This window comes from Onychomys torridus, chromosome 21 (assembly GCF_903995425.1).
Source record: "Onychomys torridus chromosome 21, mOncTor1.1, whole genome shotgun sequence".
Classification (NCBI taxonomy): domain Eukaryota; kingdom Metazoa; phylum Chordata; class Mammalia; order Rodentia; family Cricetidae; genus Onychomys; species Onychomys torridus.
Genome location: NC_050463.1, coordinates 29,174,244 through 29,193,871, shown reverse-complemented (window position 1 = coordinate 29,193,871; position 19,628 = coordinate 29,174,244). Strand labels below are relative to the sequence as shown.

The following is a 19,628-nucleotide window of genomic DNA, read 5'->3' as shown; positions in this document are numbered from 1 at the left end:
TGTAATCTTAAAAATTAAAAAAGAATGTAGCCAATGAGAGCTCTCAAATACTGACATTTGAGTGTAGATTGGTGCACCAGTGAGGTGATTTGGCAGGCAAAAAGCACTTGCCACTGAAGCCACTTCCAGCCGTAACATTGAGCTCCAGGTTAAATGAAAGCTGCTGCCTCACAGAATGAGGAGAGAGCTGGAGAGATGGCGCAGCTGGTGAGAACTCTGCTTGCACAAGCCTGCAGCCTGTGTGAGTCCCAGAACCCCTGTGAAGGTCGAAGTTCGGGACCTGACTTCACCGATTGTCCTGTGGCCATGTACCCATGCCCCGCCCCATGTGATGATAAATAAGATGGAGAGCAGTAGAAGATACTGGACATCAGCCTCTGTCTTCCATGTCACATGCAAGGCTTGAGTACCTGCACATAGATGCACGCACAAAAGTAAATGACAAGTGGGAGTGGTGGTGCACACCTGTAATCCCAGCACTCAGGAGGCAGAGCCAGGTGGACCTCGGTGAGTTCGAGGCCAGCCTGGTCTACAGAGTGAGTTCCAGGACAGCCAGGGCTTGTAGTTGGAGTTTTCCTGCCTGGCCCAGTCAGGACAAATCTCTCTCACCCACCAGTCCCACAGTCTCTCAGACCCAACCAAGAAAGCACACAGAAACTTACATTGTTTAGAAACTGTATGGCCGTGGCAGGCTTCTTGCTATCTGCTTCTTCTATCTTAAATTAACTCATTTCTATTAGTCTATACTTTGCCACATGGCTTGTGGCTTACCGGTGTCTTTACACGTTGCTTTTTCATGGCGGCAGCTGGTGGTGTCTTTCCCCAGCCTTCTACTTCCCAGAATTCTCTTCTCTCTTGTCCCACCTATACTTCTTGCCTGGCCACTGGCCAATCCAGGCTGCCAGCTGTCTCTGTCTACCCTGCAAGACTCCCAAAAGTTGCTTGTATTCTTTTCTCATTTCTCAGGTAATATTATATCCTTCTGAGGTCTTTGATGTGGTTGAAGGCTAGATAGTTACAATTTCCTCAGTTATGATAAAAGACAAGTTAGATATAAAACCTTAAACTCACAAATATAAGATAGATAGGATATCTTCTTTAATATTATAACAGTAATTCTTGCTTGATAATTGTTTTGTTATATGTAATTGTACTATGTAAAAGTTAAAACCTTCCTTAAAAAACAAAGAAAAGGGGAAGTGCTGTGGATATCGCTCTGTGTAAATAAAGTTCCAGGCCCCCAGGGCTATATAAAAACTGTCTTATAAGGGGGAGGCTCTGGGGAAATAGAGAATACACATTTCTTAGTTGTTATATGGTGTCTATAAAAAAGTTCACTCTATTTTGTGATTTTTTTTAATTTGTTTGGGTTTTTTTTTTTTTTTTTTGGTTTTTCGAGACAGGGTTTCTCTGTGTAGTTTTGGTGCCTGTCCTGGATCTCACTCTGTAGACCAGGCTGGCCTCAAACTCACAGAGTTGGCTTGGCTCTGCCTCCCGAGTGCTGGGGTTAAAGGTGCGCGCCACTGCCACCCTGATCAGTTATGATTTTTTTATTCTGAAAATTGAAATAGAGAATGATATGGAAATTTTTATTTGATTATGTATATGCATGATGTTCCTTAGACTAACTTGATCACAACCTTTTCATGTGTTGTTTATCAGTATAATACCTGGGGCAGTGCTACATTTTTCGTACTTATGATCTATACAAATAATGATTTCTATTTTTAAAACAGGACAAAAGGAACAAGCTGTGGAATGGTACAAGAAAGGTATTGAAGAACTAGAAAAAGGAATTGCTATTATAGTAACAGGCCAAGGTGGGTTATATGTATAGTTTCTATTGCCCTCTCAAATTCTATAGTAAATGCCTTATCCACGGAGAACACCTCAGGGCTTCCTCGTGGACTAAAACCCTACATACTATACGAACTACCAGGATGGCTGCTAGTGACTCTGGGGAGCCACGCAAAGGGAAGAGTCGTGATGTGGGTGTGATAGATCAGGTAAAGGTGAAATGTTAATACCACACAGTGTTTGTGTGTCCCTATGAGGGTGTCGGATCCCCTGGAACTGGAGTTACAGACAGTTGTGAGCTGCCATCTGGGTGCTGGGAATTGATGCCAGGGCCTTTGGAAGAGGACCCAGTGCTCTTAACCACTGAGCCATCTCCCCAGCCCTTCTTGATGTCATTGTTAATAATTGTGCATGTATTGGCTATTCTAAAAGTGAAAATCAAGTTAGCCTTTTCCTCCTCTTCCTCATCCTCCTTTTTTTTTGTTTGTTTGTTTTTTTTGTTGTTGTTGTTTATTTGTTTTTTCTCTGGCTGTCCCGGAAATAGCTCTGTAGACCAGGCTGGCCTCAAATTCAAGAGATCTGCCTGCCTCTGCCTTCTGAGCGTTGGGATCAAGGTGGGCCACCACTTCTGGCTCTTTTTTTTTGTTTTTGTTTTGTTTTGTTTTTCGAGACAGGGTTTCTCTGTGTAGCTTTGCGCCTTTCCTGGATCTCACTCTGTAGACCAGGCTGGCCTCGAACTCACAAAGATCCACCTGGCTCTGCCTCCCGAGTGCTGGGATTACAGGCGTGCGCCACCACGGCCCGGCGCTCGCGAGCGCGCGCTCTCTCTCTCTCTCTCTCTCTCTCTCTTTTTTAAAGATTTACTTATTTATTATGTATACAGAAGAGGGCGCCAGATCTCATTACAGATGGTTGTGAGCCACCATGTGGTTGCTGGGAATTGAACTCAGAACCTCTGGAAGAGCTGTCAGTGCTCTTAACCTCTGAGCCGTCTCTCCAGCCCTTTTTTAAGTTTTTATTTATTTTTATTTTATGTGTATGAGTGTTTTTGCTAGCATGTATATTGTTTACTATGTGTGTGCCTGGCACCTGCAGAGGTCAAAGAGGGAAATAGATCTCCTGGAACTGGAATTACATATGGTTGTGAGCCACCATGTGGTTGCTAGGAATTGAACTCAGAACCTCTGAAAGAGCAGCCAGTGCTCTTAACTTCTGAGCCATCTCTCCAGCCCAGGAAGGCTGGATTTTTAGAAGTGTTAGGACTGTTGTGTACTGTGTGAGCTTTCATGACAAATCAAGTACAGTTGTGCTTAGCAGTGGGGATACATTCTTACGGATCATTAGGTGATTTCCTTACTGTGAATATCACTGTGCTGTCCTTAGACAAACCTGATGGTGTAGTCACTCTAGCAGGCCTTTGATGCAGGCCTCACAAGTGCTGGAATTATAGGTGTGCACTGCCATGGCTCCTCTCCATTTTTAAAATTTAGTTATTTAGTTGTTGTGGTTTGAGGCAGGGTCTCACTATGTAACATTGGCTGGCCTAGAACTCAATATGTAGACCAGATTGGTCTCAAACTCATAGAGATCTGCCTGCCTCTGTCTCCTGAGTTCTGGGAATAAAGGTGTGCACCACCACACCCAGCTGGTCTTTTATATAAAAAAGCAGAATTTGACTTAGTTAGTGGCGGAGCATTTGCCAAATTTTGGTGACGCTCTGGATTTAAACTCAAGCATTGCAAAAGTCAGTTTAAAAAGAAACAGAATAAAATGAATGTGAGTGGTTGGGTCTTTGAGTCTTTGATGAACATGACTTTATGAATTAAAAATGGGAAGACATGTAGTTCTTTGTCAATTCCACAAAGAAATGTTAAACGGGGATGACTCAATACATTTTAGTTAAGAAAAACCCCTGGAAGTGTGTTTTCTTCTTACCACTTAGCGTTTAATTTTACTGAATAGAATGTGTGCCTTTCATAGACATCACAACATTAGTATCTGACAGATTTGTTCATGCTCAGGCAGTGACAAAGTATGGCTGTAGCCTGGGTGGTAGCAAGTTGGCACAGGTGACAGATTGTCTCCTAACTCAAAGATTTTTGCCTTTTGTTTTGTTGTTTATTTATTGTGTATGTGTGTATAATGTGTGGGTGTGAGTGGAGGTCAGAGGACAAGTTTTGGAGTCAGCTGTGAATTCCATTCAGGTTCTGGGACTTGAACTGGGGTTTCAGGCCTGCGGACAAGCCGTTCTACCGGCTGAGCCGTCTTTAGTGTTAGTTCACAGCCTGGAGGATGAGAAAAAAACGTCACGGGCTCCTGAATATGTGTGAAATCATGATGCTGCAGGAGACTGGAAGCCACCATGAGGACCCATGGCAGATATTTTTTGAAGTAATATGTCGGTGTATAATATAAATACGTACTTAAGACAGGTCCCCACTGTGTATTCCAGACTGAATTGATCCGCTGTCCTTCCACCTCAGCCTCCTGAGTCCCTAGATTTCAGGTGGTCTTCATCTTACCTAACAAAAGCATTGCCCCCTTCTTCCCTTTTTGAGACAAGGTCTCACTCTGTAGCCCAGGCTGGTCTGAAACTCAGTATATATCCTGACTGATATTGAACATGACTTGGTATCCAAGTCCTGGGATTACTAGTGTGAGACACACACTTTGCCTGACTTTAATTTCTTTATGAAGAAAGATTTTGATTCTCCATAAAGGTAATTGGAGCAACACTTAAAACACTTTTAGTAGGAAAATGTAGATATTTTAACTAATTCTTTTTTTTTCCATTTAGGTGAACAGTGTGAAAGAGCTAGACGCCTTCAAGCCAAAATGATAACTAATTTGGTTATGGCCAAGGATCGTTTACAACTTCTAGGTATCAACTTCTCTAATTAGTTATGAAATATACTTGAAATGTTTAATGAATCATTAATGGTAAGGGCTGGGCACGTATTTCAATGGTAGAGCATTTGCATAGCATGTATCAGACCCTGTGCTCAGTCTCCAGTGAGAAGTCAGTCTTTACCAGCAGGTAGAGTGGATCAGTAATCTCAATTTAAATTATACTTTATTTTATGTGTGTGCCTGGGTGTTTATATGTGCACAGCATGCACCAAGATGCCTATGGAGACCAGAAGAGGGCATCAGATTCTCTGGAACTAGAGTTCCAGGTGGTTGTGAGCCACTTAATGTGGGTGGTGAGAACTGAACCTCTCTGCAAGAGCTCCAATGCTCTTAACCATTACTGTGTCCATCCGTGTGTCTGTCCGTCCTTCCTTCCTTCCTTTCTTTCTTCCTTCCTTTTCAGGTTTGTTTTTTGTTTTGTTTTGTTTTCAGACAGGGTTTCTCTGTGCAATAGTACTGAATGTCCTGGAGCTGGATCTGTAGCCCAGGCTGTCCTCCAACTCACAGAGATCTTTCTGCCTCTGCCTCCTGAGTGCTAGATTAAAGGCGTGTGCCACCACTGCCTGACTAACACCAGTCATATGTTAGTGGAAGGGCCATAAATTCCTCTTGCCAGAGATTAGAATGTCTTCCTATTTAGCAAGCAAGAACTCCTCAAGCCCCTGAGAGAATGGAGGCTTTTGTCTAAATGCCTGACCTTGGGTAAAAGACTTTCTTGGGGAACCAAACACTCCCATTATAGAATATTGCGGGGTTTGTATGGCTTAGTTTATCCAGATAGCTAAAGCTTAAAGTGAGCAAAGAGAAAGCTAGACAAATATGACTGTGAACCTGAGTGGACCTTAGGAATTTACAAATCTTGATTATCAAATATACCTTATTTATCAAACAAATCTTATTTTTCAAATACACCTTATTTATCAAGCATATGTTACTTATCTAAATTTTCTAGCTGCTTGGTGTTACCTTGTGTGGGAGTAGACAGAGTTGTCTTTACTAGATAATAAATGTTTCTGGTAACTTTTTGTGTTAATAAAGAAAACACATAATAACCAGAATTTTCCTAACTTACGCTTTCACCAACACAAGTAAGTATGTCTCAGTATTTTGATTTAAAGAGCATTATCATTGAGAAAAATCAGATGACCTACCTCCAGTTAACCAAAGTAAATAGAAAGGATCCAAGGTATATTGTGTCAGCCACTTCTAGGACACAGAAGCTGCGCACTGCTTTGTGCTTTGTATACAAAGGGTAGCTGCTGTTTAACCGGTCCCAGAGGCATGTGATACTGCACTGTAAACCAAGCATGGTGCCTGCTTGTCTGACTTTAGGAATATAAGTCTAAGAGTTAGTGTGTATGTTCGGCTTTCACTGTTTTGTGTTCAATTGAGTGCTGATAATTAAACCAGGACCTTGCATATGTTAACTGCATATTCCACACTGACTACATATACCTCACCCCAGTGCTGTATTTACACATAGATTCATTGGCTTTCTAATGCAGGAGAAAACAAACTTACTTCAGCAAAGCACTTTTGGGAAAGGTGATCATTCCTTATTTGGATGAGACAGATAGGTATGTCACTTAGGAGCAGTGTCTGGCAGCCTGCGTATAGATGATTACCAAGGGGAGGAAGGAGGGCTGCAGCAGGCTAAGACTCCGTCTATGGAGGGTTGTTATTTGAGGTGGGGTAGGTTTGGAGCAAATCTTTCAATTGATTAGTTACATCTTATGTGTCACAGAAATTTCAAGTTTGACTACCATCACTCCATCCCTCCCACTGTGTCCAAGTGGCCCATTCCCCTCCCAAGAGGCAGCTGTACTGGGTCCATTATGAAGTTACCAACCGCGCAGTGTGTGTGTGTGTGTGTGTGTGTGTGTGTGTGTGTGTGTGTGTGTGTTATTTATTATGTGTACATTGATGTTTGACCTGCATGTAGTCTGTGTGAGGGTGTTGGAGCCCCTAAGATTGGAGTTAACAGAGTTGTGAGCTGCCATGTGGGTGCTGAGGTCCTCTGAACCCAGGTCCTCTGGAAGAGCAGCAGCCAGTGCTCTTAACTACTGAGCCATCTCTCGAGCCCTGTAAAGCCTTTTCAATAGGCTTTTTGTAGTGTACAATCTTTTAAAGATAGTGAACTGGTTGTGATAATACAGGTATTTATTTATTTATTCATTCATTCATTCATTCATTTATTGCAGGGTTTCTCTGTGTAGCCTTGGCTACCCTGGAACTCACTCTGTAGATCATGCTGGCCTCAAACTCCCAGAGATTTGCCTGCCTCTGTCTCCCAAGTGCTGAGATTAAGGGCATGCACCACTACTATTTGGCTGATAGTACAGGTCTTTAATGCCAACAGAGCTCAGCAGATCTCTGAGTTTGGGGCCAACCTGCTCTCTACATAGTAAGTTTTATGACAGTCAAGGCTACATAAACAGACCCCATCTTTAATAATAACAATAACAATAAATACTAATACAGTTATGCTCTAAGTTGCCAATAATATTTAATAAGTTTGTAGATAGTAAGAGCCAGTCACTTTTTATCCAAATATCACTATGTTAGGGATTTGAGCTTATGATAAGCAGCCATCACTTGGTGTTGATAAGTAACTGTTTCAGGTTACTGGCCCGAATAAGATGTGTTTTCAACATAGCCTTCCACATGTTAACTTCTGTACTTTTTCTATGAGTTCTTACTAATTACGCATTTTAGAGAATATTGCCTATATGTGCAAAGTTTTCACTGTCTGACAGCTTTGTAACACAAAAATTTTCCATTTTCTACATGCCTTTTATTTGTTTATTTTTCTTTCCGTTTATTTTGTTCTTTTTTAACCTCCTCTGTTGCATAGAGAAGCTGCAACCAGTTTTGCAATTTTCCAAGTCACAAACGGATGTCTATAATGACAGTACTAACCTGATGTGTCGCAATGGACATCTCCAGTCAGGTATGTTTTGACTAACTAATGTAAACTAAAGCTTGCATTGGAAATGAACTTTTGCTTACCTTATAAGGTTGATTTAGCTACATAGTAGAAGGTATAACTGTTTTGTTTTCACAGGATTAGGAGAACACACAGTATCCTTATCATTCATAGTGTCCTAACATATGACAGATGTAGTAGAGCCTGGCATGGTTTGGAACTTGCTATGTAGACCAGGTGTCTTTTAACTTGCAAACTCCCGACAGTGTTCATGCCTCTGCTTCCCCAGTATTGGAATTACAAACATACTGCACCATATCTGTACATAATTTTATTAATTTTTTTGAGTCAGGCTCTTAACTGTGTAGCCCTGGCTGCCTGGAACTCTCTAGACTAGGCTGGTTTGAACTCTGAGATCTGCCTGCCTCTGCATCAAGTACTGGGGTTAAAGTTGTGCACCCCCACACTCAAGCTGTATAAGTTCCTTCAAATAATTAAAATATTTTCATTTTTGTTGTATTTTAGTGTTTGTGGGGTTTTTCTTTTTTTGTGTTTTTAACATGGAAATTTTAATACTTTGTCAAACATCAATTTTTACTGTGTTGATACAGTACCCTGTCTCTGCCTCCCCAGCACCAGGATTCGTTTTGGATGTAGGGTCTCATATATCCCAGCTGGCCTCGAATTTGTATGTGGTTAAAGATTACTGATACCACAAACCCAGTTTTATTTGGTCTTAGGCTACCTCCCCCCCCCCCCAGCTTCTTGAATGCTCCCAGCCCCTGACATAAGTTTTGGTTGTTGTTTCCTAATGTTGAGGTTCAAACCCAGGGTCTTACACATGCTAGGCAAGCTCTGTAACACTGCTACATATATCCTTAGCCATTCTGATATTTGTTATTTTTGTTTAAGATTTATTTATTTATTATGTATGCAGCATGTATGACCAGAAGAGGGTACCAAACCTTATTACAGATGGTTGTGAGCCACCATGTATTTGCTGGGAATTGGACTCAGGACCTCTGGAAGAACAATTAGTGCTTCTTAACCTCTCAGCCATTTCTCCAGTCCATTTGTTATTTTTTTACAAAACTCTTCTGTCTTCCTTGTGGTAGTTCTTTTCTAGAAATTTCTTTCTTTTTGTGGGGAGGGGGTGGTTCAAGAGAAGTTTCTCTGTGCAACAGCTCTGTCTGTCCTGGAACTTGCTTTGTAGACCAGGCTGTCCTTAAATTCACAGAGTCTCTGCCTCCCAAGTGCTGGGATTATAGTTGTGCACCAAAACCTCCTGGCTCAGAAGTAAGCATTTTTTAAAAAGATTGATTTATTTATTATGTATACAATGTATGCCTGCACGCCAAAAGAGGGCACCAGATCTCCTTACAGATGGTTGTGAGCCACCATGTGGTGCTGGGAATTGAATTCGGGTCCTCTGGAAGAATGGAAGAATAGCCAGTGCTCCTGACCTCTGAGCTATCTCCAGCCTTGATAAGTAAGCATTTTTTAAAAAATCATTTATTTACTTTTTTTCATGTGCATTGGTGTTTTGCCTGCATGTATGTCTGTATGAGAGTGTCAGATGCCCTGGAACTGGAACTACAGACAGTTTTGAGCTGCCATATGGGTGCTGGGAATTGAACCTGGGTCTTCTGGAAGAGCAGTCAGTGCCCCCAACTGCTGAGCTATCTCAACAGCCCCAAGTAAGCATTTTTAAAGCTCAGAGGGTCTCAAAGTACATCTCTTAGAGATCCCCAAGACCCTTTTAGGAAGCACAATTTTCATTAATGATACTACAGGTCAAATTTTCCATAATACTGAAACATTGTGTGCTGCCTTCCCTGGACTGGTATTTGCCCTGATGTTCCTTGACAACCTTGGAGGACATCTGAAGTTCAGATGTCCTATGAGCAGATGAAAAAACTGTAATATCACTCACTGCAATCTTCACCACCATATCTTCACCCAACGGTTCATACAGGGAATGCCCTTGATAAAGCTGGAAGTATTACGCAGTCAATCTCAATCCTTGGTGCACAGCTTTTCATATTCCACACACTAAAACAGGAGAGTGCTATGTCAAGGAAGGCATGACCAAGCTGCAAGGGAACTAACCACTTACAAACAACATTTTTCTTGAGAGAGCAACTGACAGATGATGGTTACTTCATCGTGGGTATTTAGCAGACATTTCCTTGAAAATGAACAAAGAACCTGTCCCATCAAAGGAAAAGCTGACAATATTTATTGCTAAATTATGCATTTCAGGCTTTGAATTCTGTAAAACTTGCTTCTACCACTGTGAGACAGCATCTCTTTCTGTAGCCCTGGCTGTCTTGGAACTCTCTGTGTAGACAGCCAGGCTAGCCTTGAACACACAGAGATCAGCCTGCTTCTGCCTCTTGGGTGCTGGCATTAGAGGCGTGCACCACCACACTCAGATTTCTAGTCTTAGGTCTATTTTCCATCTGAAGAAATTCTTCCCCAGTGAGTTTGTTCCTCTGCAGTGAGTGCCGTTTATTTAGCCTTCTCCCAGGAAGATCTCATCATCACATCTTTCTGGGATACTTTCCTGGTTTATATCTCCTAATTCCCTGAGCCTAGGTTCAGAATTTCCCTTCGTGTTCTGGAACAACCTTGATCCAATGTACTGTCCTTGGACGTGCCCTTGCCTTGAATCCCCTCGTCTATATAGGTTCAGCAATCACTGTGGCTGTGTCAGTCTGTGCTCCATCTTGTAGAAACCACATTTCCTTTTGTTGTTGTTGTTTATGCATGTAATACATTGTTCATATTATCTATTTGATGTGTTTGGTTCTTTTTTTAACTTTTAAAGATTTGTTTACTTTGTGTGTGATTGTTTTTCTTGTATGTATGTACGTGTACCATGTTCATGTCTGGTGCTTGTGGAAGTCAGAAGAGGATGTAAGACCCCCAGGAATTAGAGTTATGGATGGCGTGAGCTGCAGAGTGCTGGAAACCCAACTTAGGTTCTCTACAGTAGAAACAAATGGTCTTCACCACTGAACTGTCTCTCTAGCCCCTTCCCCATTTTTATTTAAGGAAAAATATTTTTTATGTTTATAAGTGTTTTGCCTGTGTATATGTCTGTGTTTCTTGTACATGTAGTGCCCACATAAGCTAAAAGGTGTCAGAACCTCCAGAACTGGAGTTACAGATGGTTATGACCTGCCATGTGGGTGCTGGGAACTGACCCAGGTCCTCTGAAAGAGCAACAAGTGTTCTTAACCACTGAACTATCTCTCGGCCTCCTGTTTTTATTAATATTAAGTATGTACAAGTGTAGGTATGCACAGGTGTTTGGAGGTGCCAACAGAGGTCAAAGGGGTAAAATGCCCTTGGAATCATTCCATGGAGCTGGACTCACAGGTGGTTGGGAGCCACTCAGTGTGAGTACTGGAGCTAAACCTGGGTCCTCTACAAGAGTAGTTGGTGCTCTAAACTGCTGAGCCATCTCTCCAGCCCTGTGTTTGGTAGTTCAGTGCAGTGACTCTTATATCTTAAAACCTTTGGAGACATAGCAGTGGTTCCAGCCTCTGTCATGACTGAAATAATTCTAGCAATCATAGTCCTTTATGTTCTAGTATGATGATCCAAGGCAATCCAGACTGAGTCTTCAGTAACCTCCCTGATTGTCAAAAATTTGATTATCACAATATAACCAAAGTTTGGGCTGGTCTAGTATTTAGGCTGTCTATTCTCCTTGTCTTAGGGGTTCTCTTATTGATCCTCCAGTGGCAATTTAACACCATAGTTCTCCAAATAAACTAACTGATTCCTTGTACCTGTTTGAGTTCTTAATTTCCTTTAAAGATACTCAAAAGCAAAGCCAAGAGGCCTCTTGAACAGTCTAATTTACTTCCCAGTTTAACATTTTTCTCCTCTCCCCCACCTTTTTGAGAGGGTCTTTTGTTTGTTGTTGGTTTTGTTCCTCTCCTCTCCTCTCCTCTCCTCTTCTTTTCTTTTGAGACAGGGTTTCTCTGTGTAGCCCTGGCTGTCCTGGAAGTCACTCTGTAGACCAGGATGGCCTTGAACTCACAGAGATCCACCTGCCTGTGCCTCCCCAGTGCTGGGATTAAAGGGGTGTGCCACTGCGCCAGGTGCAAGAGGGGGGTTTTGCTATGTGAATTTTGGCTGGTTTAGAACTTGGTGGGTAGACCAGGTTGTCCTGGAATTTGCAGTGATCCTCCTGCCTCTGCTTTCTGAGTGTTAGGATTATGGGATTATACGTGTCACCATGACCAGCATTTTTGTTTGTTTGTCTCTCTGTTGGTGGTTTATTGTTTTGTTTGTTTGTTTGTTTTGTTTTGATTGTTTTGAGACAGGACATGCATCACCACCATCTGGCTTCTGTCTGTTTTCTGAGACAGGGTGCCTCTATTATGTAGCTCTGGCTGCCTTGGAACTCACTCTGCAGACCAGGCTGTCCTGGAAATTACAGAAATTCACTTGCCTCTGTCTCTCAAATGCTGGGATTAAAGGCGTGTACCACTATGACTTGCTTGCTTTTTCTTTCTTAAACATAGTTTCACACTTTGTAGCCCAGGCTGGCCTAGAACTCATGTAGCCCAGGTTATTATTGAAATCACAGAAGTCTTCCCTGGCTCAGCCTCAAGAGGGCTAAGGTTATAACCTGAGCCATCCTACTTGCCTGGCTTAACATTTGTCTCTATAGTACAATCATTATTAATAAGCACTGATTTTTATTTTATAGGAATATAGTTATATCCTAGAAGTTGTGACCTTTGAGCATTCAGAAGCCTATAACTCTCATTTATTTATTCATTCATTCATTCATTCATTTATTTTGAGTGTGATATACATATCACATAAAATACTTGGCATACCAAACACTATAATTTTACACTCTTTCAATTAAAATCAGTTAATCAAAACAAAACTTTAAGTAGATGTGTTGTAGTCTTGCATAAATCATTAGCCATGAAAGTTTGCAGTCATGGGCTAGGAAGATAACTCAGTCAGTGAAGTGCCTGTCTCACCAACATGAGTATTTTAGATCCTTAGTGCCCACTTAAAAGCCGGGTATGGCAGTATGACCCCAGCAGTGGGTGAGGTGCCAGGGCTCATTTGTCAGCCAGCCTGGCCCAGGTGATGAGCTCCAGGCTCAGTGAGGCTGTTGGAGTTTCAGGTGTGCGGTTGAGAGTGGTTGAGAAGATATCTGACATCAAATTGGCCTCTGCATGCACGTGCCCACAGTTCGTGTACTGCACACACAGAAGTGGGCAGTCAGTAGAGTGTCGGAGTCTTCTCCTTCGTGTGGTCTAGTGCCTTCACTGCAGTTGGTTCCTTAGTATCTGGGGCTTTACTTGCTCTTTTCTGTCTTATCTTCCCTCACAAGTGAAGCTGTTTTTACAAATAGATTTCTTCATAAGAAAATTAGAATCTACAACATCGAAGGGCAAATCTAACAACCAAATCTCTTGTCCTACTGACCATTCCCACGACATACGCGTTCATTTCTGACTCAGATCTTATGTTGAAGTACTTGTGGATTTAAGGACGGTTGTTAGGGCCAGTGCAATGGCTCAGCAGTGAAAGGCTCTTACTACACAAGCTGGTGGCCTGAGCTCCAGCCTGGGACTCACATGGTGGGAGGGCAGAACAAAGTCAGAAAGTTGTCCTCTGACCTCTGCACGTGTGCACCGCACTCATCCACACTTCATACACAAACACACACACAGTGGTGAGAAATGTGAATTGTGAACTGCTGGTCCCTTGTTTTGCAGATTTGTTAGTAGTACTTTTTATTGTTGTAAATTGTTAGTATTACTTTTTATACGCACAGTCAAAGTTTCTAATCATGATGGCTGTATTTTTTTCCTCCATAGAAAGTGGAGCAGTTCCGAAGAGGAAAGACCCCCTAACACATGCTAGTAATTCATTGCCTCGATCAAAAACAGTCATGAAAAGTGGATCCACAGGGCTGTCAGGTCACCACAGGGCGCCTAGTTGCAGTGGTTTATCCATGGTTTCTGGAGCAAGACAGGGACCTGGTCCCGTGGCTGCCACTCATAAGGTACTCTAGAACAGGGAGTGTAATTGTGCTTTGCTTGATTTTTGTATTAGTTCTCTATAATGCTTTAAAGAATTGATCGGTTTCCACAAAGTTAAATATAATTTTTTAATTTGCAAAAACAATTGCTATTAAAATCTTAGGTCCTTTCAGAATAATTAGGAATTTCATATTGTTTACTTACCAAGTCTTTTCAGTATAATGTTGTTTATATCATTTTAATTCTAGTCTTAGGATTATTTCAGATTATGTAATTTATTTATCTACTTATTTATTTTGGTTTTCCAAGGCAGGGTTTCTCTGTGTAGTTTTGACTGTCCTAGAACTCACTCTATTGAACAGGCTGGCCTCGAACACACAGATCCACCTACATCTGCCTCCTGGGTGCTGGGATTAAAAGCATGCACCACACTGACCAGCTCAATTACGTACATTTTAGAACATTAAACATACGTAGAGTTTTGTTATGATTTCTAACAAGAGTCAAGGATGGATGACTTTTCTTATAGGGTCTTTGGGTTTAAAAAAAAAAAGAGGTGTGTGTGTATGTGTGTGTGTCCCACGCACGCAGGTAAGGTCAGAAGAGAGTGCTGGGTGTCCGTCTGTTACTTTGAGGGAGAGTCCACCCTTGAACCTAGAGCTTGTTTTCTCTTGACCGGAAGCCTGCAGGCCCTAGTGATCATCTGGTTTCCGTTGCCTTCAGAGCTGGGGTTACAAATATATATGTACAGGATGACTGGCATGTTATGTGAATGCTGACATCCATTCTCCATTCCTCATGATTTTTCAGTAAAAGCTCTTCACTGCTGAGCCAGTTCTCTGTCTCGCCTCTGTCTTTTATAGAAACTGATTCTGTGGACAAAATCTATTAGCCCTCTTCATGTCAAATGTCGTTCTATAGTGAATGTAGTTTTGGGTTAAATGCTTAACCTTTGCAGTCTTAGATTTTTTTCTTTGTGTTTGCCTTGTGTGGAAACCAAAGGTAGACCTCAGATAACTTCTTTAGTCACTTTGCACATCAACCCTGGGTCTCACACACTCTGCTATAACAGCTGGCCTGTGAGCCCCAGGGAGCTAGCTGGGTTACACATGCACCGTATGACTGACTTACATGAGTGCTTGGGATCTGAACTCAGGTTCTTCTTGGTATGTATTGAGCATTTCACTAACTGAGCATCGCCCCAGCTTTGTGTTAAATTCTATCAACCTTTAAGGTCATTTATGAGTGAAAAGTCTAGGTGGTTTCACATTAAATTTTTGTGTCCTTCTAGGGTATTCCGAAACCAAATAGAACCAACAAACCTTCTACACCCACAACGGCTGTTCGGAAAAAGAAAGACTTGAAGAATTTTAGGAATGTGGACAGTAACCTGGCCAACCTCATAATGAATGAAATTGTTGACAAGTAAGTTCTGCTAAGCATTTCAGTTTCTATTTCTTATTTTTATTTATAAAATACATATGTATGGCCGGGCGGTGGTGGCATACGCCTTTAATCCCAGCACTCGGGAGGCAGAGCCAGGTGGATCTCTGTGAGTTCGAGGCCAGCCTGGTCTACAGAGAGAGATCCAGGAAAGGTGCAAAGCTACACAGAGAAACCCTGTCTTGAAAAATAAAAACAAAACAAAACAAAACAAAAAAATGTATGATACATAATATTTTTACTTTCATACTTAATTTTGTGGTAGTTTTGAAGATTTTTGCTACTAAGCAAGCTTCATAGTTAACATTAAATTGACTGAACTATATTTTTGCTGTGAAATTAACTGATGTTCTGTTTCTTAGTGGGACAGCTGTTAAATTTGACGATATAGCTGGTCAGGATTTGGCAAAACAAGCACTGCAAGAAATTGTTATCCTTCCTTCTCTGCGGCCCGAGGTAAGGATTTTATGTTACCACATGATTAATCCATATTAAGTCATTCCAAGTTCAGTGTTTAAAAATGCAAATATTAGGCCGGGTGGTGGTGGTGGCCTTTAGTCCCAGCTCTTGGTAGGCAGAGGCAGTGGATCTCTGTGAGTTCGAGACCAGTTTGGTCTCCAAATTGAGTTCCAGGAAAGGCTCAAAGCTACACAGAAACCCGAAAAAACAAAACAAAACAAAAAGAAAGCAAACATTAAAGTCTGGGGATGTACCAAGCATCCAGCTGAGAAGGCTGAGGCAGGAGGGGTCTTGAGCTTGAGGCCAGTGTGGGTTCCACAGTGAATTCTGGACCAGCCTGGGCTATAATATAGCATGATCTATTTTACTCCTCCCTCACAAAAGGCATTTACATTTGTTTTTTAATAGGAGATGATAATGAATTTAAGAAATTCTGAATCCATTTTTAACTTTCATAAGAGAATAGGTAATTGTATGGTATAATTTTTTTTTTTCCTGGAGCTGAGGACCGAACCCAGGGCCTTGCACTTGCTAGGCAAGCACTCTACCACTGAGCTAAATCCCCAACCCATAATTTTTATTTAAGAGTTAAGAGTTTTAATCCCAGCACTTGGGAGGCAGAGGCAGTCAGATCTCTGAGTTCAAGACCAGCCTGGTCTACAGAGTGAGTTCTGGGACAGCCAGGGATACACAGAGAAACCCTGTCCTGACCATACCCCCCCTCCCCAAACATAGCTTTTTTTCCCCCCAGTGCTAGAGTTAAACCTAAGGCTTTGGAAGTTGAGTGGCTACCACTGAGCTATATCCTTGGTCCCAAGATTTAAAATTCAGACTTTTATACTTAACATAACTGAACAAAGGGGAAAATTAAGATAAAATAATTCTTTAAGTTTAAAGAGCAAACACCTTTAAGAAATTATTTTCACTGTATTAATTTGCCGGAATATTAACAGATAGCCAGTGAACGATGCATGGGGATCTGGCCTACCTCCTATTTTCAGTCATTAATGGAAATGGATAATCTTTAAGTTACTAATTAAAGTTGGCACTGTTTTGTAGTCTCTGTCAGTTAGCATATTCATTGTGATGTGCACGACATCAGTTTGAGGGCCCATTGCTGGATCACAGCCGTGTCTTCCTGATGGTCTCTCAACAGCTGTAGAAACACAGTTGTGTGGCACAGTGGGGGGGATGCCCTGTTCAGGGGAGGTGCAAAGGTGGTGTGTGTGGCTCAGTCATTCACATCCTCAGTGGTGTTTGTCACTTTTGGGCACCCACTAAACTAGAAGTTACTGCTGGGTGGGTGGTGTTTTTCCAGTTTGTATCTTTTCCTTTCTACTTTCTTGTTTTTCTTTTCTGGATGAGGTTTCAGGATGTTTTCCAGGCAGGTCCTGAACTCAGCCTCTTGGTCCACGATGTCAGCACTCACCACCATGCCCATTTTTGTCTATCTAAAATTTTTTTAGTACTATTCAGTCTAAGTCATGAAATTACCAGTTTGATGGGTAGTTACATTTTTGTTAATACCCATAAAATTAGGGTTAAGACAGAAAACATTTCTCTTTTATAAACTAAAGTTATGTCATGTGCCCAGCTAGGACCCCTTGGGGAGCATACTGAAGACTATAGAGTGAGCTACAGGGCAGGCCATAGATAGCATAGTTTATAGACTGAGTAGTAACTCTGTAGACTGAACCTAAATCTAAAGAAAGCTTGGTACAGGAGGAATCACATATGGCAGGTCTGAGGAGAACTTTACAGCCTGTTGGGTGACACACACAACTAATCCCAAGCCTTGGAGGCAAAGGCAGGCAGACCCCTTAGTTTGAGGCTAGCCCAGTCTACATCATAATGAGTTTCTGACCAGCCAGGGCTACATACATAGCGAGACCCCGTCACATCTTTCCCTCCAAAGAAAGATAGTTTTAGATAACCAGTGATAACTACTTGACAGGTCTGGATGAGCTCTCTAGAATCATGGCTATAACCGAGTGTGTTTTGTAAAGTTGTTCACAGGGCTCAGAGCTCCTGCCAGAGGGCTGTTACTCTTCGGGCCGCCTGGGAACGGGAAGACGATGCTGGTGAGAGTGCTGTGCAGATGGCGGCCGTTGAGGTCGCAGGGTCATGTGAACTACGACGCACCGTTGTTGTTTTTGCCTGGGCTTTGCAGAAGCACTTTCCTTCCTGCCCTGCGGTTCTGTCTGATGACACTTAGAGTTTTCCTGTCCTAATGAATTTGACCAGTTAGTTTGCTGTGCTGTATTGTTTTCAGTGTCCTCTGGCCAGAGGCTTAAAAAAACAACAACAAAACCCAAAAAACCAAAACCATAATCTGAAAACTATATCTGAGTCCTTCTTAGCTGTAAAAACAAATAGATATTAAAAGCATGGTGGCACACACCTTAATCCCAGCACTGAGGAGGCAGAGGCAGGAGGATCTCTCTGAGTTCAAGGCCAGCCATGGCTGCATAGTGAGATGTGGTCTCAAACAACAGAACCCAACAGGAGGAAAAGAATACATTTCTTCTTGCCTGTTTAACTTTCTCTGGCCAGTAACTTCCTGCCAAAAAGAAGAGAATTCCTCGCTAGCTTTCCCTGGGAAAGAAGCGTAGCATGTAGACGGTTGACATAGCCCATGCTGGGAGTCACGTCACACCTTCTCTCTGGTACTTCAATGATCAGGTGTTGCTGTCTTTCACAAAATCACGATATTGAACTAACATGTTTCCTCTTCTGATCGTCAAGGCTAAAGCAGTTGCTGCAGAATCCAATGCCACCTTTTTCAACATAAGTGCTGCAAGTTTAACTTCAAAATATGTGAGTGCTCCTCCCCTATTGTCATGTAAATTACTGTCTTAATGCTGTATTGATAAAACGACAGCAACAGTATTGAAGGTATTTTCTGCTTAGATCTAATGAATATCACTCTTCAAGGTTCAAAGTTATGTGCACCTTTTATTTTAAAATTAGAATTATGTTTATACTGTCATAGTTTGGTAGGCCCTAGCTTAACAGAGTGCCAAAGTTGCCTGGATCAAATACTAGAAATTTATTGCACAAATAGATAGGATGTGGAAATACGTACTTAGGAGGCTGGAGGTGTAAGATCTAAGTGTTAGCAGTGGCACTAGCTTTTGGGAGCCATAGTGGTCAATATGTCACAGGTCTCTCCTGCTCTCTGGTATACTGACAGTCCCTGGCAGTGCCTGCCTTGCAGATTCGGCTTCCTGTATTATCACATGACAGTCTCTGTAAGTTCTGAGTTAAACGTCACCATGTGTTGTTTTAAGAGTACAGTTTCAGTAGAGGAGGGTTCACCTTACTACCTCAGCTTGATTTGACCATCTGTAAGGATGCTATTTCCACATAGTCTCACTTTTAAACACAAGAGCTGGGCCTTCAATGTGTTTGGGACAGTGTAATCTGGGCTGTAGTAAATGCCATCCCTTCTACTTAGCTCCCTAATGTGTCTGTCTAGAGAGCTACCATGTGTGAGAATTAGGGCAAATTGAATATTCCCTGCTCTTTGACTATAGATTAAAATATGACGTAAGACTTTTCCTGGTCTTTTGTTTTGTTTTCATTTTTCAAGACAGGGTCTCTCTATGTAGCCCTGGCTGTTCTGAAACTCACTATGTAGACCAGGCTGGTCTTGAATTCACAGAGATGCGCTTGCCTCTGCCTCCCAAGCACTGGGATCAAAGGCGTGTGCCATTATGCCTGGCTCTCCTGTTTTTGTTTTATTGCTTTATATCACAGTTTAGATTTCTGATTTTCTTTCTTCTGGCCCCAATGGTATTCTAAGAAGAATTCAGTCTCAAGAATTTAAGAATAGTACAGCTATACCTGCAAGGTTTAAGAAGAGCTGGGACCTATTTCAGTCAAAACGTTCTTCGTTCTTGCTATACAGGCCTGAGGGATCTGAGTTTGAGCTCTGGAATCCACACTAAAAAAGCTGGGCATGGCAGCCTGTCCTTGTGATTTCAGCTGGGGAGTTAGAGATAGCCAAATCTCTGGGGCTTATAGATCAGCCCAGCTTCTAGGCCAGTGAGAGACCTGTTCTC

At 42.0% G+C, this 19,628-nt stretch overlaps 1 protein-coding gene across 2 annotated transcripts in view; it reads left to right on the top strand.

Moving 5' to 3' along the window:
- Nucleotides 1–19,628, top strand: part of Spast (spastin) — a 46,788-nt gene that overhangs the window by 8,652 nt on the left and 18,508 nt on the right. Inside the window, exons 2-9 of one of the 2 annotated variants that reach the window (XM_036170537.1) lie at nucleotides 1,737–1,820; nucleotides 4,595–4,678; nucleotides 7,562–7,657; nucleotides 13,498–13,685; nucleotides 14,954–15,087; nucleotides 15,468–15,561; nucleotides 17,571–17,645; nucleotides 18,310–18,381. In XM_036170537.1, the coding sequence (XP_036026430.1) occupies nucleotides 1,737–1,820; nucleotides 4,595–4,678; nucleotides 7,562–7,657; nucleotides 13,498–13,685; nucleotides 14,954–15,087; nucleotides 15,468–15,561; nucleotides 17,571–17,645; nucleotides 18,310–18,381 (827 nt within the window). The remainder of the gene's footprint in view (nucleotides 1–1,736; nucleotides 1,821–4,594; nucleotides 4,679–7,561; nucleotides 7,658–13,497; nucleotides 13,686–14,953; nucleotides 15,088–15,467; nucleotides 15,562–17,570; nucleotides 17,646–18,309; nucleotides 18,382–19,628) is intronic. The other variant, XM_036170538.1, reaches the window with a different exon arrangement.